At 37.7% G+C, this 24,701-nt stretch overlaps 1 protein-coding gene across 9 annotated transcripts in view; it reads right to left on the minus strand.

Annotated features, from left to right (window-relative positions):
• Positions 1 to 1,040: 1,040 nt before the first annotated feature.
• LOC122720579 (RNA-binding protein Musashi homolog Rbp6) overlaps positions 1,041 to 24,701 on the minus strand; it is a 772,925-nt gene continuing 749,264 nt past the window's right edge. For 6 of the 9 annotated variants that reach the window (XM_043947364.1, XM_043947362.1, XM_043947361.1 and 3 more), the window contains 5 exons: positions 12,953 to 13,057; positions 11,616 to 11,681; positions 6,871 to 7,148; positions 5,453 to 5,517; positions 1,041 to 4,733 (listed from right to left, as the gene is read on the minus strand). In XM_043947364.1, the coding sequence (XP_043803299.1) occupies positions 5,476 to 5,517; positions 6,871 to 7,148; positions 11,616 to 11,681; positions 12,953 to 13,057 (491 nt within the window). In that variant the 3' untranslated portion in view covers positions 1,041 to 4,733; positions 5,453 to 5,475. Of the gene's footprint in view, positions 4,734 to 5,452; positions 5,518 to 6,870; positions 7,149 to 11,615; positions 11,682 to 12,945; positions 13,058 to 24,701 lie in introns of those variants that run through there. The other 3 variants (XM_043947367.1, XM_043947366.1, XM_043947369.1) reach the window with 2 other exon arrangements.

Below are 24,701 nucleotides of genomic sequence, written 5' to 3' on the forward strand. Positions count from 1 at the left end.
TGACTGTGGATGCTTTCTACGTTTTCTCATTTTTGCCCATCTGTCTATGATCTTGCGCGCTGCCGTTCCTAAAATCTATATACGAATCTCATTATATTTTACGTTCTTTGAGCTGATGCTTATGTTCTCTTGTATTTTATTTCTTTTTCTTTTTCTCTATCTTGCCATGCTTTTTCTCCGCTCGACGTCCAATTCTCCGTCTAACTAACAACTGATGATACTTAGCAATGTATGAAGCGTCCGATGCGTCTATTTAACGCTCGTTTATTTGTCTATGTCTTATCAACCAATGTATCGAAAGAATAAAGAAAATATAGAAAATATTTGTTAAACAATGGCCACATTGAGTGCACATTTGTTCTCGTGTTTTCCATCCGATTATGTCGCGTTTCATTCATAAAACTCGTTTAACAACTTGTCTCCTACAACTTTAGAAAGCAAAGATTGCTAAGATCGAAAAATAAAAAATGGGAATAGTACGTCGTCGATGAAACGCTCGTTTCTTGCACTCGTTTGAAAGCAGCATCGCCCTGTCTATATAATGTACAATCTATCCAACAAAATACCAATTTTGTCTATTATTTTTGAAACGTGTACGTCTATTTTTTATATTGCACGTTTTACTTTAATTTTTCTAATTAAACAATTATTTGCATGAATATCTCAATCGATTATAATCTGTCCGGTATAATCTGTTTTACACGCGTTAATCTTGGGGCGTAACGAAGCAGCTACCATTTTGTTTCGCTTGCAAGAAATCAGCATTTTCAGCGTTGAAAATACGCGACTGAAATTCGTTTCAGTTTGTTTCAGTTCGTACGTTTCTTTTTACAATTTTATCTCTCATCACCTTCTTTTTTTCTTCTTCTTTGAGAACGAGCGAGGATCACCCGTCACGCGTGTACGCGTCACCAACTTAAGAATGAATATAAGTTTATCCGCGATATAGTTTACTCGTGTATATTACTATTATTATTATTATTATTATTAGTTTCTCTTTTTTTTTTTCGTTCATTATTTGCCATTTTTATCCTTTATGGTCATGACGAAGTATTGCTAACGTTCGTAAGAATTGACTCGTTTGTTTATTCGTTCTTCTTCTTTTTTTTTTTTCTTTCCTTTGTTTGAATTTTTTTCTCATCGTGCGCACGCATACCCGCGCACAGGAAAACAAAATGGCCGCCGTTCGACGTGACACGCGTCCCACAATTTAAAATCATTCTTATTTTTCAATTCTTTTTTCTTTTCTTTTTTTTTTTTTCTTTTTGTTTTTACCCTGTTGTTGAATACAATAATAACCGTACCTAGAATTGTCGCACGTATATCCGTCGTTTCATAATAATTATAATTATAATAATCGCTCGTTGACTCTCGCTTGGAGAATTTAATAATAGCAATAATAGTATCGTACGAAAACAGTTTTTATCAGCAATATATCAACAAAAAAACTCGAATTATACAATCCGCGGAATGAGTTTATGCACGTCGACGGTTTATTTTTTTGTTTCTTCTTTTCTTTTTTTCAATCTCTCCCCTCTAGGAAGATCCGAGCGTCGCGATGCCCTTCAAGCCCTCTGAACCCTTTCTCGAAGGTTTAAGTTAGGTTTTACAAAATATACACGTGCGCCGAAAAACGAAACGAATAAAATTATACCTCCCTGTTTCCCGTATGATATTACATAATATTTTAACCTAGACCAATTACGAATAATCGAATGGAGTATCCCCGTTCGCGCCCTTTGTCCATTTGATCAGCGAAATGTTTTTTTTTTAAGCGCGAAAAAACGCAAGAATCTTTTGATGTCAATCAGTTATTCCCTGATTAAGGCTACCATACGCGATTATTGTTCTCTCACGCTTCAACGCTACGTTAGCTCGCATTTAAATTTTACAATTTTCTCCTTTTCTCTTTTTTCTCTTTCTTCTTCTTCTTCTTCGTTTTAATTCGCAAATGGCATTTTCAGATGACCGTGTTCCTCAATCTTAAAGATTTAATGACTCTCTCTTTCTCTCGCTCGCACACACTTATCACCACGTTCTCTCTCATTCTTTCTCACACACAGGGGTATATAGAAGACGCACAATCTCGCTTCGTCTCGAAATTATCATCGTTATCGCACGCGTTACTCTTAATCTCCGCTTTAACTCACGCATTTTGACGATATCTCACGGTATCTCGCCGTTAACTAACGCTCTGTACATATACGGACGCACGGTATAATGACTGAATACACGCGTATATTTGTATAATATATATTTGTTCTCCTCTTAACAGAATCTTGCCTCGCGTAACTTGATGGTTGCGTATGGTTCTTCCTGTTGTTGCGTAGCTGCGTGTATTTGTATTAATATATATTTATTTTTTTTATATAGGCATGTGTTTTTATAATTTGTTTAAAAAGCCGCGGACGCGTATGAAAGCGTATATTAATATTGTGTTTCGGATCGTGTATATGTGTGTGTGTGTGTGTGTATGTATGTATGTGTGCATGTAATGCGTGTACAGATTGAACGTGGAAGTGTGTGGATGGTTTATTATGTATGTTCACAGTGAGCTTGTGTGAAATGCGTGCCGTCGAACATTGCTCGTGTTTCCATAGCTGGCTTTCATCCATAGGGTCATGCATAGCTGCCATTATGGTAAATCAATGGTACAATAATTCGCGCGCGTGTAATATGTATGTATGGGCCGAGGTTAATGTAACTAATCGATTGGACAGCTACACAATAGCCTGTGAAATTCACCGGTCATCGGTTTTCGCCACTAGATAGGATACAGATTTTGAACGATGCAACGTTCGGAGGCCTAGCGTCCTTTTACATAGATCTCGCGACCCTGTATGTATGTTTAATGTACTCTCTCGCTTTCTTCCTTCTCTGTAGAATAGTATTCTTCGCGATGACCATCTCTTCTCCCCTCATCGATACGCATCTTAAAAGGAGTATTCATTTCCATTTTTCGTCTTTCTCCCTATTGTTTCTTTTCTCTCTCTCTCTCTCTCTCTCTTCGCTCCTATAACTTACATAGAGCCTCGCGAGTTCCAATCCGTCGATCTTGGCTCGAGGGCCCCCGCGTTTTCTCTTCCCTTTCTCTTCTTTTTTCTTTTTTTTTTTTTTTCTTTCATCCCTCGCACGATAAGCAATGCAAACAGCGTCACGTCATCCGTGTAACACGCGTGCCTACGTCTATGTACGCAACCTCCCTCTCCTTGCTCTTTCCGTGCTTTATTCGTCCTCTTTTCTCCCTCGTTGCACACCCGGGAAAAGGGAAAAAGTGCTTCAACGACGGGACGCGAGAGAGAAGTGCCATTCCGGCATTCAGTCGGCAAAGAGCACGCTGAGAAGTGGCGGACACGCGCGCGCAAGAAACAAAGGAAAAGGGCGAAGCCCACTCTTGGCCTGCCTAGCGCCCTCGTCGTCTCGTTTCCCAAATCTCCCTTTCGGCCCGACACTACCCTTCAAATATTCGTGTCGGGTGCTCCTCCTTGTCGTCCACTCACGCTTCTCGAAAAATTCCTTGTACATCTTTTTTATTTTATTTTATTTTTATTTATTTATTTATTTATTTATTTTTTTGCTTCTCTCTCTCTCTCTCTCTTTCTCTCTTCACTCCGCCGTTACTTGTCTAAAAAAAATTCTCGAAAGCCCAACTGAGAGACGACGGGTTCTCTTCCCGGGTGCGAACGGAGTTACGCGTATATGTATATAATAATTATATTTTTTTATTATTTATATTTATATTTATATTTGTATTTATATTTATATTTATATTTGTATTTTTGTATTTATATTTATATTTATATTTATATATTTATATATATGTATAACGCGCACGGCTACGCGCGCGAGCTTACACGACGCACAGCTTTCCATCCTTCTTTCTCCATTTTGTTATAATCAATTAGAATCGCCATAATGTTATACAATAATAACCAGTAATTATAATAATATTTTCGTATGTAAGTTGGTATTCTTCCGCGACTTTATCGTCTGCCTTAAATACTAAGGATCCATACGTTATCGTCTAATATTTATCAATTATTTATATATATATATATATTTATATATATTCATATATTTATATATATAATATTTATATATTCTAGACTTAGTCGCTTAATTATTTAGCAATTAATAATATTAATTTAATTCATTATTATTAATATATTATTCTTTATTAATGTCGGAGAACGGGCATTGTTACGCAGTTTCGGCCACATCTACCATTACGCAGTTTCTGCCCTTTACGTTTTCCTTATATTTATCCGCTCCCTCTACCATGTTGCTTCTCTCGCAAACTTCCTGGACGTGTATCGCGATTTATAAATTCTATATATATTTATTTTTTTTCATATTTTTATCATTTCAATGATTTTTAATTTATTTTTTATTTTTTTTTTATTTTTTATTTTTTTTACATTTCTTAGTTTACTTGATTTTTTTTTCTAATATCTTCAATTTTGATTCTCTTCCTTTCTTCTCCGCTGGGGAATCACGATTATTTATTCGTTCGATCGTTGCAATCGATCGATCATGTTTACAAAATCGAAAAGCCTCCTTTTGTTGGAAACCGTTATTCTTCTACCTAAATCGCGATTCTTCGTTTTATTGCTCGTGATGGTACGCGTCCTCTTCCGTCCAGAGATCATTCATCATGGTGAATTTTTCCAAGGCATTTACACCGCTCATTGTACCGTCAGTCGACCGTGCTGCGCTCTGCCCTCTCGTCCATCCTAACGGAAAAAAAAAAAAAAATCATGATTTGTTAGCGATAAATTGCGGCACATAAACGACGAACACGCTATGCGTGATTCGTCAGGTTAGAAGCCATGATTTTTGTGAAATCAGCGCAAGCGGATCGTGTTACTGTTGAAGTAAAGTTTAAAGTGAATGGTAAGAAATGAAATCTAAAAAATAATAAGATACTTTCGTCGAAAATTACGTTGATAATATTATTATTCAATCATATATTTTGCAAATTTTAAGAAATAATCACGAAAGTATCTTAAGCATTCAAATTATTTGTATTATTATTTAAATTATTATTATAATTATGATATTTGATATGATACACTAAGTCGAAATTTATGATTAATTATTAAGGAAACATAGTGTTTCTGTTATATTAATTTTTAGTGAACGTGTTTGCGTTTGCTACAAAAGGATGAAAGTATTTCGTTACCGTATTCGTACGATAATGCGCTAAATGCGAAAAAAAAGACAATAGGAAATATTATCATCTTTTGATCATTGCTAATTGAATTAATCGTTTAATGAAAATTACGATGAAATTTCTTATAATCACATTTTGCGGAAATTTAAGCTCAATATTATAAATATTTTATTATCATCTGATTATTTAGTCAAAGTATAAAATTTGTTTATTATCACGAGGCATGAAACACTTAAGAAGATAATTTAAAAGCTAATGCAAGAGAACGTGTGTACATACCTGTTATTAGGTCTTAACAAGGCTCAATGGTAGCCATTAGTGAACGCCGCTGGTATTAGAGGACCCTAAAATACGAAGAAGATACTTAATGAGGTTCACACGTCATATTTTCAATAAAATTTATTAATTTATCCATATTTTATATAAAGATTATATACTATATAAAAGTTTATATTAAGTTGCAAAAATGTTTTAACTACGTGCAATTGCAATACTGGATCCTGGAAGGTTGCATCGTACGATTTAAAGAATTTATTCTAAAAAAAGAAAATAAAAAAAAAAAGGAATTGAAGATAAAAAAATGGAATGAAAACTTTAAATACTGGCAAATTGAAAAGCTCAGCAATCTGAATCGGTTTGCAGTCGAAGCTATAGCAACGTAAGTTGAAAAACTCTAATAAAAAAAAAGGAAAACAACTTGCACCGTACTCTCGAATCTCTCGACTTTTCTTTGTTTTTTATCTTGTTTGAATATCTTGACTAAAGTACGTTAAATAGATAAAAGTATCACAGACAAGTTTAATAATTCGATGCTGTTAGTACGGTTAGCTGTTGAAAAAGTTTTTAGTTCAATCAGAGACTATCGGTGAAAAGTTTAATTAAAATCTATTCACACCTTTCTAACTCGGAAATAAAAGAACATGTTAAATGAATATTAATTAAACAAAGCGTTTAGTTAGAATAGGAATGGAAAATGTATAAGAAAATTTCAGTAACCGATTTTTCTCTTTTTTATTTCTTAATTTTGATCATTTGAAATAATTATAATGAAACGTTTCTTTATAAAGTATTATTATCGAATTTGAAACTTTACGTTTATTAGAAATATCATGATTTTATAAATCGTTATCGAATAATTTTTGATTCATCAAGGAATATAAACCAACGATTTACCAAATTGATCCAAATTTAATTTCCTTTAAAATCTACATGAACATTATTCTACCAAATAAAATTTCCTCTATCTTCGCTCATCACTCCTCTCCATTCATTGCAAAGATTAAACCTTCCATCACCAATTCTCTTCAACCTCTTCAACTTCATACCTATTGACACCTAAATCCATACATAATTCCAAAGATCCAAATGATCACGTAGATTCATTGCAAAATTAAACAGGTACAGATGCCAAGTAGTACAACTCTATCATTCACTCAGGCGTCTGAACATAAAAAACGCCTCTCGAAATTCCGCATCGAGATTCCAGAAATCAAATCAATCCAATCTCTTCATCTCTTCTTCCCAATCGAATTTTCATTACCCCCGTATTCGTTTTCAAAAAAAAAAAAAAATCCATACCACGTGGCATCGAGGACCATTTTGAACGAACGTCACCCCCCTTTAAATTACGAATTTAACACCCATTATGGATTACTCTGAGGGGGTGGGCGTGAAAGGAGGTCGTAGAATGGACTTACGGGACTGTAGTTGAGCGGGGCACGAGACACGGCGATCGCAGGGAACGCGGTCGTAGGGGGCTGCGGACTAGCTGCGGCCTGGACGTAGCTGGCGACTGCTGAGTCCGCGGCTGCGGCTGCTGCTGCGGCTGCGGCGCTTGAACTATACATGTCGATGGGGCCCGGCGAGTTGGCCGCAGGAAATGACCGGCCCTGTGGCCCACCATGTCCACCGGCCGCGTGCGGCGACGCCGGCGGAAATCCGGCCTGCGCTGCGGCCGCCTGGTAGTTGTTCATCACTGCAACGAACGCGTCCCCGTCACTTTTTAACACATTCTCTATGCGTTGCCACCGCAGGCAGTGTCCTCGTATCCGCGATAAACGAATTGCACTTTAAACGCGATGGATCGGATGTTTTTTGGGTGTGTGAGAGAGTGTTTCTTTCTGAAGAAGAATGTATCGTTTGCTTTTTTTTTTTTTTTTGAGAAGTTCGTTTCAGAGTTTGATTGCATTGCAAATATATTGCATTGTAAATATATATTGTATTTAATAGCTTAATATTTAATATATTGTAGAAGTATAGGTCGAGTCCATTGCGAGGTTATTTTTTTTAGTATGAGAAAAACAATAGGATTTGTAAGTTTGATGGCTGACTTGAAGATGAGAGATAGTTATTAAGCATTGATTAATGTGAGCATGTCGAAGGAGAGGAGTATCTTTGTCTCCGTTCCAAGTGTTAATTATATCGTAATCGAGTATCAAAGAAGAGTATTTTTAAGGTGATATAATTAAGTAGGTATTGAAATGTTAAAATTTTTTGCGCACATTCAAAAGAAAATAATAAATAAAACATCAAGAAAAGCAAACAGAATAATTTCACAAAATTTATTTAACGTCGTGTTACTTACTCATATACGATTATTTCAATATTAATTAATATAAAATTCCATACATAAAGATATGTTCTATTGTTGTTAATGATTGCTATTGATAACTTTTACCAGAATATCCAGAAGTTAGCCATCGAACAAAACAAAAATTTCAATTTCAAACGCGAATATTCTTATTGCTTTTAACTATTCAAATAATTTATGCACCATACGTTTTACATCTTTGTTGAGAGAATCTTAAATAACATGCTAGAAAGATAAACACATTGATTAATCATGGATGAGCTAATAACTAATTAAATTCTTTTTTCTAATGATTCTTTCGAATATCGACAATGTCATTATATCACTTATATCTATACTAAAACATTTATCGAAAAACTAATTCGTCTCTCGAACATCACTAACAAACACGTTTCATGACATCAGCAACAGAGTCACTCAAAGATTATCTTGTACACGTGTATATCCCGCAGCACAAGAAACACGTCAATTAAGAAGCGACACGTCGTTCGTGTAAAAATAAATTCGTATCCTTTACGGAACAAAGAAAACAAATAAAACAGAAATATACTACATATATGTTTTCTCTCTTTACACGAAGGGAGACGAATTGGTAATAGACAACGAATAAAACATTGTGAAAACGAATAAAACACTGTATATATATATATATACATACACACACACAAGAAAGATATACATACACAAAGGGAGAAAGAATGATACATCGACGTCGGGCCATTGGCGGGGACAAATAATCGTGACACACGTAAAACGTGGAAGAAGCAAATAAAAGGAGACATTCAATAAGCGGATTACAAGACAGCTTTGCGCGTAATGGAACAACAGAAAACCGCTAGGATACGATACAGCGTGCACGTCACGAGGGGACAGGGAACGAAATAGCGCGAGACGGTAACGGCGAGACCAACACGGCGGCCGAGTATCTCATTTGAGCACGTGCTTTTTAGCTTTAAAGTGACTCGGATGCTCATAACGTCGCGCATTTCCTTGTCGAGAGGAACGATTTCGCTTCTGACTCCCCGTGTCGGATTGCATCGTATCTCGCGTGTTACACCTCCCCGCGTTCACGTTAGTTCGGTTTATTCGGTTGAAAATAGAACGTGCTATAAAACGAAGAGAAGTAATAGAGGAAAAACAAGAGAGAAAGAAAATGGGAGAGGAAGAGGGAGGCACGAACGAATTTTTACGTTCGCATTTTGCATTCCGTGATGTTGGAGAGGGTTGAGCGGAAACAAAGGGTGATCGATTCATGAAAATAATAGCCACTCGAATCGAGGCGAATACGAAATTGGTACAGCAACACCAATAAGCAAAAATTCTGATTAGCGCTTAATTAATTGACAAGTACACGGGCAACGATCCGCTTCAATCTCTCGAAATAACGAGGGGAACCACGATGTGGTTCGATTTTTTTCGGGTCATTTATCAGATATATTCTCCTTTCTATTAATAGCTATCGTTCGATTAAAAATATAAATTCTTTGGAAATTACAGAGAACGAACCGCGTCGGTTTAAGTTAAGCTGCGCTTTAACTTCTGAACTGGACGCGTATCAGAAACGCGAAACGAAAAATAGAGTCTCCTTTTTTTGACAAAAGGGAACGATTTGCGATACTCTTTTCAGATATACGGGTTATACATGAAAGTTTCAAACGGTCATCCTCGGACGAGATAAAGAATTAGCCATTCGATTCTCCATAAAAGTCCGTACAATAGCGTACGATTTTCGTCGAGGAAGAGAAAGAATAGGGAGGAAGAAGAATCGTTACGAGATTGCGGAACGTAGCTACGACACCGGGGGACTAAGTGTAGGTCGAAGATAACGAAAAGATTCCGTCGAATGGGGGAGGGGAGAGGGGGAGGGTGGAAGAGGAACGTAAAGAATTCGAAACTCGCCGAAGGAAGGAGAGGGGTCGGCGGCGGTGGTGGTGGGCGGAGTATGACAAACCGAAAGCGCTCGATGTACAATCTAAAACTCCATTCAGCTTTTAAACTCTTGACAATGGCGGCCGGTTACAAAGTTTTCTGCCGGTGGCCGGATTCGCCGATGCGGAGTGGTGGTGCGGGTGGGGTGGTGGGAGGGTGAGGGTGAGTCGAGCGCGATTCAAAAGTTTGATTTATTTGAGAGGAGATTGCGGACGGCACGGGGGCGGGGTAGGCGGATCAGGCCAGATTCTGCAACCGAAGAGAGAGAGAGAGAGAGAGAGAGAGAGAGAGAGAGAGAGAGAGAGAGAGAGAGAGAGAGAAAGAGGGCGAATAAAAAAATAAAAGGGTTGAAGTCGGTGTATTTCGCTGCCGGCATCCAGCCGCCCTACATGTGTGACACTTTTCAGAATTCCGCGCTACCTTTTCTTCCCCCCGTTGTCTGGATTGCTTCTACACCCCCTCGGCCTCGCGCCACTCGCGAGCTAAGAAGAAAGTCCTTTCACAACGGTGTGTCGTGAAAAGCTCTGAACCGTGGCTTTCTTTCTTTCTTTCTTTCTTTCTTTCTTTCTTTCTTTCTTTTTTTTCTTTTTAGAGAAATTAGCACGGATTCTTGGGAAAGAATTCCACAAGCATTCCGCGATGAAATTTTTCTTTGCTCGATTAAAGGGAGGAGGAGAGATTTTCTTGATAAATGTATATATATATGATTTATTTTATTCATATATATATATTTCTTGATAATGTATATATATATGATTTATTTTATTCATATTTATTTTTATTCATGGAATGGAATATTCGAGTCGATGCACGTTTATATTTCTAATTTCACCCCCACTTTTAGATCTTCCATTGATCTTTCAAGTTTCAACGAAAAGTCGATAAATTTGGAATAAATAATCTTTTCACAAATCGTAAAGAACGCACAAACTGATATAATATGTAAGAAAAAGAAAAACGAGGAAGAATTCATCCATAATAAATTCGAGAAATCGAGTATATTACCTCTCTCTCGTGTATTACCCTCGTGTGTCCACGCACCGATCGAAGAATCAGAGCGTATCGTATCCTCAAACGAGGGAATCGCTCGACCACGGTAATCATATTCACGTTTAACCTTTGGGAAGTTTCGCGAATAGAGATCCACCGGTTTCGAGCACGTTCACAGCGTTCAAAGTATACGAAGGAGCTGGAGAGCAGGAGAGCCTTGCAATTTGCCATTACGATGTAATGCAAAGCTTGTTTCTGTCAAAGCTCGAGAATCGAATCACGAAAGAGGATTGAATTACACGAGTTCCATGAGTCCCGTTGCGAACGGTGTCGTAATACCGGATCTTGTCTTACTATATCGTCTCGATCTAATAATCACCAAGACTTCGTGCTAAGAAGCAAACCTGCTATCGTCATTATTCAATCTTTACTCTTTTTTCTTTCTCTTTCTCTCTCTTTCTCTCTCGTTCTCATTATTGCTCTTTGTAGTAACGCGATAATAGAAAAAGAAGCTATCAATAATCGGAAACCGTGCGTCGTTCCCAGCGAACTTATTGGCCGTGCATTCTGAAAGATACGTATAATATATGTATACAGAATGAGTCATATTTTGAATAAATTTTTTAAGTATATGTTCTACGAAAATGTGTTTTATACAATGTCTTATAAAATCATTCCGAAACAATTGATTTTTTTTAAACATGATTTGTAAATAATTTGAAATTTCTGTTACTTTCTCAAATGTTTTGTAGAACAGATACGTTGTTAAATTATTCAGAATGGAACGAATTATATGACTTATCCTGACGACAACGCTCATACATGTACGAAACACATTGTTGGGATAATCCTTTAACGATGCAGAGACAAATTAATGAAGCGATACATAAAGAATCCGAAGCCGAAAAGAAATGGTAAACTTTTAAGACGTACCAGAAAGAGCTTGCGTGAGCAAGGGCGTGTTGTTGTTGGGGGTGAGCTGTCCGTTGGTAAGATCCACTGAAACATAAAACTCTGATCACAACTGCTCCCCACTTCAATTGTATATACGCGATATACGCGCTTTCGCCACTCTCGTTTCACTGCCGCTCGGCAGAGAGTGAGAGAGGTTAGTATAATAACTGTCCATGGCTGATTAAAGGAGAGAGAGAGAATTTATATATATATATATAAATATAAAAAAAAAAGAGGAAAAAAAATGGGGAAAAAAAAAATAAAAGAAATAGAGAGACATCGTGTATGATGCCAAAGTGATGGCCGAAAGGAAAACAAGAGAGACGTGATTTTTCCGTGTGTGTTGCTTTGTCGTTGATCCTCTCTGTACGCCGTGCGATGATCGAGCGAGCACGTTTCTCCTCCTGCGTCGTGACACTTTCGCGATCCCCGGATTATGAACCGTTTCTCTCCTTTCTTTTCATTCTTTACCAATGTTGGATCCATCGCTACCGTGTACTTCCAATCCCGGACTGGAAACTTTCAGTTTCGAAACTCTCTCACGGATCATTGCAAAAAAAAAAAAANAAAAAAAAAAAAAAAAAAGATAAAAAAACTCATCGTTACAATGGATCGTTTTCGTTCACACACGACGAAATCACTCGTAGCAGAGCACGTCGTAATCAAATCTTCGTTGACGAACGTAAATCGTATCATTTGGATACCTCTTTATCTCTTTACACGTTATCGTGTTACGCATACGATACGATTTTATCTGAAAGTTTCTCGAAATATCTCTCTATATGGGCATCATCGATCCGGTTTGAGCACGGTTTCACGGATGTTCGCGACCCCAGATCTCGTCGAATCGTCGCGATTTTATTTCTCGCTCGCGGGACCGATCGAGGCGGAAATGTATGAATCGCGATCAATGACGCGGAACAGAAACGCTCCATTCCCTGGTGGAACGTTGCCGAACGGAATGGTGGTGTACCCTTTGGAACAAATGGTGAAACCATCAACGAAACGTTTTCGTTTCATGGCCGCCGATAAACTGTAACGATAATGATCGATGTTTTGCGAGAACGTGAAATGAAAAGAAATGAGGAGGAGGTCGAGAAAAAGAGAGAAAGAGAAAGAGAGAGAGAGAGTGAAAGAGAAAAAGTTAAAATTTTTTTAAAAGAAGGGAGAGACGTGGAGTAGAGATGAGCGTGGAAGAGAATCGCGAAGACGAGAGCGGACAAGAGAGACAGAGAAAAAAGGGAAAGAAGGCGTGTTCTTTTTTGTCTTTCTCTTTTTTTTTTTTCCACAGTCCAAAGTGAATGTCGACCTCATACATTTCTTCCGGAGCGCAGTCCGTTGGACGTGTTGCATCGGTGTCTCCGTATACGCGCGGCTTGCGTTCTCGCTTCCGGTTCCGTGGTAGTACACTGCCGGCACTCCTGACATTAATAAAGAACAAGAAGAAAGCTGAGAATGTGGGAAGAAAAAAAATAAAAAACGGGGACGATAGGTGTAGCGTGGTGATTAAATAAAAATAATCTTAAAATTCTCGCCGCTGAGATTGCAGTACGAGATAAAAATGTACGAGAAAAAATAAAATAACGTTGATATAATGAAAAAATAAATAACGTTGTTGGTCGTTTTTTTTTTCTTTTTTTTTTTTTTTCACTTCCGAGATACGACGATAATTCGATTCGATTTAATTGCAGACTAAAACATGTAAAAAAAAGTCATTAAATTTTGATACACGTTATTATTGAATTATAATAAATTTCTTTGAAGTTGTAAATTGAATACGTAATAATAATAAATATTTTCTTGATAATTAAAATTGCAAGAATATCACAAGAATTAATTTTTCAATAATTTTTAATTATTTGCTATATAGCATAAATTTACCATAATCAAAAATTAAATACAATAATCAGATTAAATACAATCTGTAAAAAATAATCTCTATTTTATTCGTCTCATACGTTAAATAATATTAAAAAATTGTTCAATTCCAACAATTCGAAATTTTCTGCCGTGAATCGTAAAATCAATCACTCGAGACAAAAAAGAAAAATAATAATAATAATAATAAGAAAAGTGCAGAAAAGCAAAGATCATAAATTACTTTTCAACAAAATCAATAACCAAAAAAACAAACAACAAAAAACCGCAAATAATCGAATTGCATTTCGCGATAAATTCATCCTGATCACGCGAAATACGTCATGACGATAACGATTTCGCGTATTAATTACTCTCGCGTGTATTCGATAACGCGGAACTCATTTCGTTCAAGAGACGAAAGGGAGGCAAGAAAAGTGGAGGAGGGAATGGAAGAGGAAGAAAAAAAAAAAAAAATAAAGAAAAATAAAAAAAAAAAGAGAGAATTTTCATCGCAAGAACGGCCGGCAGAAAAATCGGAGGTCTTTTAAAACCGGTTAAACAAACACCGACGCGTTTTGTACTCCCGATGAATGCGGACGTTCTGACGTCACGCTTTTCGCCATTTTTTCGCTTTTCCGGGAAATAAACACGACGCCTACGCGCGCGCATTACGCTGCCTCTGGCATTTACCATTCGGAATCAAAGAAAGAAAAAAAAAGAGAGAGAGAGAGAGAGAAAGAGAAAGAGAAGAAGAAGAAGGAAAAAAAAAATATCGCACAAAGAGTCACGGGTAAATGGTTTAAAAGTCGAGCCAGGCGAACCAGTAGCGAGGCGTAACGCGCGGTAAGAGCGACGATGGAAGCGAAAAGAATGGAGGGGACGTGGAGAAAAGATGGCGCGTCGAAAATAGGAATAGCACCCGGCGTATCGTTGGGATTTATGTTTGGGGACGCGTTAGCTGGTTGATTCGAAATTTGCATGGATTCCAGGGTGGCGAATCGAGGGGTTGAATCGTCATCGATATTGGGTAAACAGGATGAAAAATAAATCAGGATGGTACCGATGTGTGTATCGGACAAGTGGGCTGGGTTGTAGCTTCGAAAAGGGTGGAAATGAAAGAAAATTTCTGATCTGTCGGTAGTTTGTATTTATGCGCGCACGTATGGCTGGGTATTTTAATTTTGAAAATTGAATCGCGTGTACGTTCGATATTTTTTTTAAATCAAAAATTCGAAAATGATTATTTGAAGAGTACGTGATTAGGATATTATCTATTAATATAATGGATGAAGAAAAGAATTTAAAATTAAGATTATATTGTAGAAATGATTTGCCTCTAATTTGTTTATAGATCGAAAGATTATAATTCAATTGCATAACGTGATTGCACAATATGATTATCAAACTATGAGAAATCTATTTCCTTTTATCTCCGATCGTTTCAAAGTTACAACCCAATCTACTTTTCCGAGATACCGTAGGAAGGGTCATTTAGAGATAAGCATCGATGCTACAGAATGGACGTAAGAAGAGATCGATGATACTGGCAGAAAGTTTCTACGTAATACAAAACATTACGATACGTCGCCAAAGCCAGTTCCAGGTTAATTGGGTTAGTGGCTTCAAGTAGTACAGATAAATTAGCGAGTCTACAGAAGCTAAATGAAACATTGCGAGTCTCCTAGGGATTGAAGTAGATGCTGTAAACAGATTTCTCGAGATAATTAAATGGATGGACAATTTCGAGATGGAATCCCTTGGAACAAAAATCAATCAAAATCAAGAATAAATTTCGTAAATTTATATATATATATATATTTACACACAAAACGATTGAGATCGTTAAATGCAAAAAATTATTTATAAAAAATTAATTTGAAATTAAATAAAATCGAGAAAATTCAAATTCAACGCGCGTCACGCGAGAGAATTACAATGAAATACGTGGGGATATATCGTTCACCCGGATGGCACGTTAACGCGTGAAGAAAAGAATCGTAATTCGGACAGCGTGAAAACAGAGCTTTCCTAGAGTATGGAATCTCGTTTCGGGAACCGTAACCGGGAGGACTGATAACGCGATAGCGTGAGAGGGTATAGACCATAAATCGCGGATCGACGTGATTTGTATGGGGTATCACGCCGCTTAATGGTGTGGCTTGTCTCTATCGGGCACGGTCGGTCTCCGGTCGGAAGTTTCGAGCCCAGGTTGCAGAGGAATATTCGCCGCGTGTCTCTATCGCGTGACGATTTACGTGACTTGGTATCTTTTTTCCCTCCCTTTGCCTATAAATGGAAATAGGCAGAAACGCCTCGATACTGTGGTACCGCGTTCATCACTGGATTACGAGGCGGGGTGAACTCTCGAGGAAATATGAAAAAAAAAAAAAAAAAAAACAGGAAATTACAGGAGCAATTTTTCGCCAATGTTACGAAATGGACAATGTTGGAAATGATCACTGAATCATCGAACAGAGTTTACAATTGGAGTGATTCGGGAAAATTTGCCCTTTAAGATTCGATTAACTGATAACCATTAAAAATTGACTTTGAATACGATACGATATGGATACACTCCACTCTGGAAACGTGGAATACGTAATGTAATAGGCAGATTGCGAGATTGAAATTATCGTTGCGCGAAGATTCGATCGTGGTCACGGTTTCTTGCAAATTTCGTGCACTTTGCATCGAGAACGATCGGATCGATAAAAATATTCCAAAATTTGGCAACAGAACATTTCGATTATCATTAAAATTCAAATCTATCAATTTCCAACTATAATGGGGCAAGAGAGAATTCACAATCTCGACCTTCCGATCGCATGTACGTGTACCTTCCTCCGCGATAAGAAGAACACATCGAATTCGATCCAACGTTCGAACAATGGGTGGAGCATGGGGAGAGGGGTGTGAGAACGAAAAAAGGAAGAAAAATCGGAACGCTGTCAGGGCACGGTGACGAATGAACCGGGAAACTTCGCCCGCAGACGTTTATCGGACGTTTCGTAAAAAAAAAAAAAAAAAAAAGAAGAAGAAGGAAGGGGGCCACGTGTCGAGATGGCTTCTGGATTTCGCGTGGGAGAGTATCGATACGGACCCTCGGGTCTCTCCTATCCGAAAAAGAAAAAAAAGAAGGAAAGAAAGAAAAAAAAAAAACTCCTCGTTGTATCCTCGTTGGAAAAAAAACGCGCCAAGAAATTTGAGAAGAGAAATTCTTCTAATGCCCGTGCGACTCGATCGTTTCCCAACGAAACGGCGGCGACCATAGCGTGCGCAAAGATCTAGGCCAAGAGTTCATCTATTTCGAGTGTATGTCCAGGTGACGTAGATACGGTCTGGATAACGGGAAGGGAAAGCGCCGCGAAATTTACTCGTGGGATATCGGCCGGCAAGGAAACTGTGACGTTCTGACAGGAGAATGATTTCGAACGGGCAATCCCGTGTCCTTTGTTACAGCTCGATTAATTCTTCAATCTGTTTAACATTGACTCGAGAGGTCCCTTGGAAGCGTGGCGGCTTCTGTTGCTTCTACTTTCGGATCGATGTTTGGAATTGAATTGGATTTAACGGAGGATGCTTAGGGAATAATTGATACGAACACTCGGAGAATAATTTTTCGTTCCAGTTTCTTGATACAAAGATAAATAAAGGGTATTCATTTGGGGGTAAGCACTTGAGAAAAGATGGTGATTTTAAATATATCTTAAAATCGAGTGATGTAAATAAGAAGTATTATTCGGTTTATGTATTGATTTTCATTAATAGAGATATTAATTATTTCGTTCAAGTTTTAATATGTATGTAAAATGTTATAGACACGTTCGATGAAATCACATTTTTTCCAAATCTCTTCTTTCTTTGCTCCACGAATAATACTGGAAAAATGATATTTTGGATAGGATGGACAGGAATGGAAATTCAATAGAGTTCCACGAATCGAAAATATTGAATATCTTTCCAAATTGAAGAGAGAGAATCAAACAAATTGGGTCTGGTTGGCTCGACACTCGATAAGAGTACAATTCGGCACGATGAGATTCTTAGACCGAGCGATAAAATGCACGTGCCTCTTCGGCAAAATATCTCTATATTTTCTTAAACGTGGTACGCGAGCATACCAGACGTTAGCACGAGCACCAATTCGTTTTCCTCGGACAGGATTCGATGGCGGAAGATATAACGTATCCCGAGCCAACAGATAAAATACATCCTCTTGAAACATCCACGTGGGTTAAGACGAGTGTTGTTGGTAATGGGGCAAGCGGGGAGGAGAATAAATATGACGTGGTTTACGTAAGAGGGAAAGAAAGTGGCGTACGATTAAGATATACCGCGATTTAAAACGATTGAGAACGATTAGTGCGACGCGTTGTGCATTTTTATATGGCGTTCGATGTTTTAGACTCGAGGGATCATCGCACGCCGGCGTATTCTCGAGTGGAAAAAAAAAAAGAAAAAGAAAAAAAAGAAGAAGCGTTTAGTAGGCGATTATCGTTAACGCAACGTGATTGCATCGTGTATATCATTATTAATGGATGATTTAAGCGTTCAACGATCGCGGCTCGATCGTTCGTGCAGCGAAAAAGCGTCCCTCGTTACCCTGAAAAATGTTTCAAGCGTACAGCCTCGACGAAGCAACACACACGCGTGGACGAATCACGCGCTCGATCAACAGTGACGTCGATGGATTAATAAGTTGATTAACAGCGGGCTGTTAGTCGATCATGGCCTCGACCGAAGATAGACGGGAGAATGAGAAGCGTTTCAACAAAGGGAAATAATTTTTCAACATGGTTCAAATCTGCACATCCTAAACTACACACACGTATTCAATGAACGAATATAATATAATGATCGTAAATCTTTCGAACAGTATGGATATATATATATATATATAAATATATGGTGAAAATGTATAATAATATATATATATATATATAAAATAATAATAATCGAGTAATCATCAATATCGTAAACTCTCTAAATATAAAACACTACGTACGCGTGAAAAAACTGTGTCTCACTCGACTAAAATATTAAGCTAAAATATAAGTTAGCGTAACTAACACACTAGTTCAATTAAGTAACTTCAACGGTATTTAAAAAAACATTAACAACGATTCGAGGGATGTTCAAGTTACTAAATAGTATCCAAAAAAATTACTATTCGCAGATACAGCGGGTATGGTCAGTACAATAGAAAAGGATAATAATAATAATAATAATAATAATAATAGTAGTATAATACGTATTAAAAAGACAGTTAAAAATCTGCGGATATACACACGACACACAAAAGAAAGGTTTCACTCTCATACTATCTACGCACTAATCTACTTTTCTATCAAATTGTTCTATGGACTATGGATCGACGATGTTCGAGGTCACAAGTTGAGGGATCCACGAGGAAGATTTCATTCGATCTTCGATAACCCCTCTTCCCTCCTCCCCCATAACCTCGAACCTCGCCTTTCTTCACACTACTTTGTCTATAACCATTTAATCAAACTGAGACGACATTTAAAAATTCAGTTTCAATTAGTAAAGATACTGTTTTAAGGTCGGCCGACGTGTTTCTATTTTTAAATCGAAAATTCTGACTAGTATAGCCTAAACACCGGTAAGGCTGCCAACTATCCTTGTCCCGCGTTAAAATCGCGTATGTCTTGTCCAGGCTCGAACAAGCACGATCGGTACTGAATTAGCAAACGTAATCAATTAAATTAACGGTTGAAAATGGTTACGCTTAAGTTGGCAACCTTATTATTATTATTATTCTAACTAGATTCAATTACTGTAAACGTTTAAATTACAAATGTCAAGTTGACAACGAATCTCTTTTACTACTAGATTGCTAACCATAGGCTATTTATGTATCCGTTCAGCTCGAATTGTTCTAAGTTTGAACTACATTTTCGCACCACCACGGGAGCATCTGTTCATGTTGATATATATATATATACAATATATATATATATATTAAAAGATGATACAGAAATCATGATCACAACGCTACGAAAACACAACGACCAAAAACTACTTAAAACTGTGGTGTGCATCAAACAAGCGTAAGAAAAAAACAAAAAAAAAATCATAATCAACAACCGATCACCCCCGTCGTGGTTACGCTATAGAAATCTGATTACTATATAATTAATAATGTATAATAATAATAATAATAATAATAATAATAATAATAATAATAATAATAAAAAACCACTGTATATACGACGACGTTTCTAAAAGACAGTAGGTTTAGGTAGATGGTAGATTACTCGCCCCTAGGTGACTGCATCTTCGAGGTAGTCTTCGTCATCGGTCTCGGCAACAGTCCTGCCCCAGACGTCTGCCCTCCTCTCTCTTTTGCGATTACTCGACTCGAAATTTTGTCCGTGTCATATATATTTCATATTCGCGGATATAAAAATGTGTGTGACCCATAGCCGGTGCAAAAAATAGGGGTGGGGGCGACGAAACTCGCGCTGCTCGATATCACGAAATCACTTGATCGTTTCGAACCGTTTTCACAGAGGGAGAAAGAAGAGGAGGAGGAGGGGTGTAAAAAACAATGGTCTCAACTTCGGGAGAACGAAGAAACTCGTCGCGCAACGCGTGTGTGGAATGATTTTTACGGAGTGAAATGGAAAGGAAATACACGTATCGGTGTACACGGTTGGAAAACGCGCGCGCGAGACAGAGAGAGAGAGAGAGAGAGAGAGAGAGAGAGAGAGAGAGAGAGAGAGAGAGAGATTCGAAAGGCGACAATTTCGAAAGGTCCGGAAGGAAACGAGAATCGAAGGTCTTCGTCGATTGTTGGAGCACAACTCGATTGGCTATGGGTCGCGCGTACGGCCAAGGAAAAAGCTTTTGTCTTTTCTCACGACTGTTCTCAGTTTTCACTAGAACTACGGTACAACGTAAATTTTTACGCATGCATCCCTTCTGGACTGGAGATAACTTTTTTTTTTTTTTGAGGGGAGGGTCGAAATGATATTTCGCGGACGAGAGGAACCAGTCCTTTAGGTTAGGCCGTGTCCCTTTTACTCACGGATGAACGGATTCTTTATTCGCCGATGGATTTCGCGATTGTTTTAGAAAGGATTCGAAAAGCTTTCCTCCTTCATGCTACATGTACAATACGTATTTATATATGTATATATATATAGGTATTGTACACCGTAAATCTCTCGCAATTACGTTTTTCTTTCGAAGAGAGAAAGTAAGGAAAGAAGAAAAAGAAAAAAAAAGAGAAATAGGTCTAAAGACGTTAGGCTAAGTTCTAGTGAAAACTAATGCAGCGGTTTAGGCTTATTTACTGATTACGAATAATAAAATTGGAAATCTTGGAAAGTAACTATGTACTATGAGCTAGGCAATCATCCAACATCAGTACGAGATACAGGATTTAAATATATATATATGTATAATATAATTATGTATATTTATACACATTATTCAAAAGTCTCTTTGTTACCATTACTTTTCAGCTATTCTAGATACTATACAGAAGAGTACCACACGTAGAAAAGTAGTATATATGTATAGGAAGAAATTACTGAGCTGAATCAGAGATATCTTGCGTTCTTTATCTTTTTTCTTTTTACCTCGGAAACGATCATCTCTTCGAAATACGAACAACGTGTCGCGTAAATATTTCTTTTATGAATTCTACTCACTATTTTTTTTATAATTGTTACTCGAGCAGAAAAGTAAGCGTTTATCGTATTCGCGTTCTTTTCCATCACGATACAATGCGCGATGAGAAAAATGAAAACCAATCGACACGCGAAATTACGTACACGAAAAAAAAAAAATACGATCAAATAAATTCAGATTAATTTCGTATAAAATTTTTTTTTTATTTATCTTGAGATACATAATCATCAACGGTTCATCCCAGATTGGAAAGTATCGAAGAAGCTGAAGCAATGTGACGGCTTACAGGAAATTCATAGAAAGGAAATGAAGCCCGAGCATAAAGTTTTAGAAATCTTATATCAATTCGAGTAAACAGAGAAATCGCGGTTGGAGAAACAGAAATGTATTACGAAGGATAGGGGGAGGGAGGGCAGGAAGGAGGACGACAGGAAGCGAGGAAGGTAAACGGCGAGATTGAAAAGAGTTGGCGAAAAGTAATTCCAAAGTTTCGATGCGAAATCGTTCGAGGAGCGGGCCACCCTTAAATCGCTTCTTCGATACTCACCCCCTGGGTCGCTTCGCCCGCGACTCGATTCTCGTCTGAAATACTAATTATAGCGTCGATTAAAAGGCAACGGTAATGAGATATTGACGGGAGGATTAAAAGTCAACGAATTACGCGACGAGTCGGTCTCCGATCGAACGAGTAAATCGGTTTTTTTTTTTTTTTTTTAATCCTTTTATTTCCTTCCTTCATTTTCGTTTCGCGCAATGTATCGAACTGGTGTCGTGAAAAAATTGTTGGAATTCCCGGTGATTAACCGCATCGACGTTTTTATTCATAGCGTGTGTTCAATTTCCATTACGTCGTATGTAGAACACACATTCGAAATTCCATTAGAATTCTTTTTTCTCCTTTTTTTTTTTTTTTTTTTTGTCACTTTTAATCGTCGATACGAGCGGATGAGAGCCGTGTTATCGTTTGAACAAATCCAACGTGGGGTCTGCGTGTGGCGAAAAAACAGCGGGCCAACTTTATTCAACGAATTAAATTTCGTCCTCGCGAATGAAATATGTGTTTTCCTTTCGATACACATGCGAGGGAAAATAATAATAATAGTAAAAAAAAAAAAAAAAAAAAAAAAAGAAAAGAAAGGAAAGGAAAGCACGAAAAGCATCGAGTGCACGGATCGAATCGGGAAGACGATTTTTGCTCGATGTCGACACGGTAATATATTTAATAGATTTGATATTAATATTCCGGACGAGAATATATATATACGAGAACGTGTTCGAGCTTTTTCTCGTGTAAATCAACGGACCGACCGACGGTTTTCACGGGTGTAATCCAATTATATTAAAAAAAAAAAAAAAAAAAAAAGAAAAATTGGAACGAACCGAGCTTCCTGTCTTTATTTCTACCCTTTTCGAATATCCTTTCGAGCCGACGAAATGGCCGGGCGTCCGTGTTTTCTCGTTCGATCCCCGTCAAAGACCATTTCGAATAAACGCTACGTTTCGTTTGCTCTCACCCTCGTTTCCAATTTATTCTAATTCGATTTAATTCGTTTCGAAATCACGGACACGTCGTTTCCTCCCCCCTCCCCCCTCTCGTTCACTTTTATTGGAAATTAGACGCGCGAAATTCGCGATTGACTTGTCGATCTCGATGACGAAATGGTTATAGGCGGAACAACGAACAAACGGATGCACAACTATAACAAATACGGATGTTCTCTCTCCTAAGCATTCCATAAGAATATAATATACGTATAATATAAATATATAACAGTATGTATACCAAAAAATCCTACCAATCCAATATAATAAAACACTATCTTTAACAATGCTCGAACTATGGGTTACCTAAGACAACTAATTGGCAACAATGAATCGTATTCAAATTAATTAAGAACAAGTAACATGTGGACCGTGTAAGGGTGTTGATATGGATAATCAGTGTGCATGGCGTGTATAATAGTGTAATACGATTCCAGGAGGAATGTGAACTGGTGGTGGTTTGTTCGAATTTATGGCTCGCCGACGTGGTAAATGAATTCGGTAGATTTCTAAGCGACGAATACGATTTAGCATAGAACATGCGCGCTTGATACGACACGTTTTACGTTGACCGCCGCGTTTAAATTGAATCATTAGTTTCGGGTGAGTTCACGATCTGGCGTAGAATCCTGGATAGAATTGTTCGAAATTGGCGTAGAATGTGCAACGAAAATACTCTATGCAATATAATACCGACCATTCGTGAGGATATATTTCAAATACGATATTTTATACGCGCGCGCGATATACACACGTATGTACAATTCATCTTTTTTTTTTTTTTTTTTTAAAGAGGGAGATACTCTGACGTGTCTTATTTAACGTATTTTCCACGAATATCGGAGACGAAATTCAAGCTCTGTATACGCGCATTAATTATCGAACAAAGAGCCACGTTTGACGGCTCTCCGCGACGTGATTTTCATACAAACGAAAAATAACGTCGTTATAATTTCAGCCCCGGTTAATTATCTCCGAGTATTTCGACGATCAACCGAGTTCCCATTGTAGTTCGATAATTACCGTTATCGATCGAGCCGTCAAACCCGTGTTATCGTGCATTTACAAATATATATATATACATACACATATTCTAAAGAAAAAGAAAAAAAAAAAGAAGAATAAAACTTCGATTATCGAGACGCATTGTTTATCAAAGCGTTGCAAAATCGAATAACATTTGACAACGATTAACCGATTTCGAATCGATAAATTATAACAAACCAATTCACGATAAGATATATATATATATATATGGCACGATAGGGGTGTGTTTCTGAGGGAACGTGAGTGTATCTGTGAGTGTGCGTGTATATATACGTATGTATATGTGGAATTTGGGTACGTACTACGTACTACGGATTACGGTTACCGTCAACACGAGCGAGAACACGAGAACTTGGTGGAACAACCTGGCACTTTGGGGTTGAAGCTTACCGGTGCAACCCCCGCTGGGGCTCACGGACACTCGGCCCACCCTTGGCCCCACTGCGCGGTACACGACCGCTCCTACCCAACAACAGACATCACCGATCTTACATTATGCACACTTTTCCCCGGGACATCGCGATTATAGAACTTTAGCGTGTATGTATCACGTTATGGTTACATTAACACTAAGTTCGTGGGGGATTACTGTTTTCTTGCTGGATCAAGCCCCATAGGGGTTATATTTCATAGAATTATGTTGTTGCTTTAAAGCTGCGTCTTTGGAGGAGGAACAAAGAGGAGGAGGAAGTCTTTGAGACTTGTTTCACGTGTTCTCTTGGAAAAGTGACTGGTAATTGCTGGATGCAAAATAAAATTACATAAGGGATCGAAGGGAGATAGAGGAAAATTTTTAAACATCGATACCAAATTTTTACTTAATTTGGATAGAATTGAAAATTTTTTTTGAAGACAATATTTTATGAAACATGCAGCAACCAACAACAGTCAAATATAATATTCCTCGTTGTTGTTTTGACGCAGCTTTAATTCATTTGTTGATTCTTCGATAAGAAT

This window comes from Apis laboriosa, unplaced genomic scaffold (genome assembly GCF_014066325.1).
Source record: "Apis laboriosa isolate Shangri-la unplaced genomic scaffold, ASM1406632v1 scaffold12_cov154, whole genome shotgun sequence".
In the NCBI taxonomy this organism is placed as follows: domain Eukaryota; kingdom Metazoa; phylum Arthropoda; class Insecta; order Hymenoptera; family Apidae; genus Apis; species Apis laboriosa.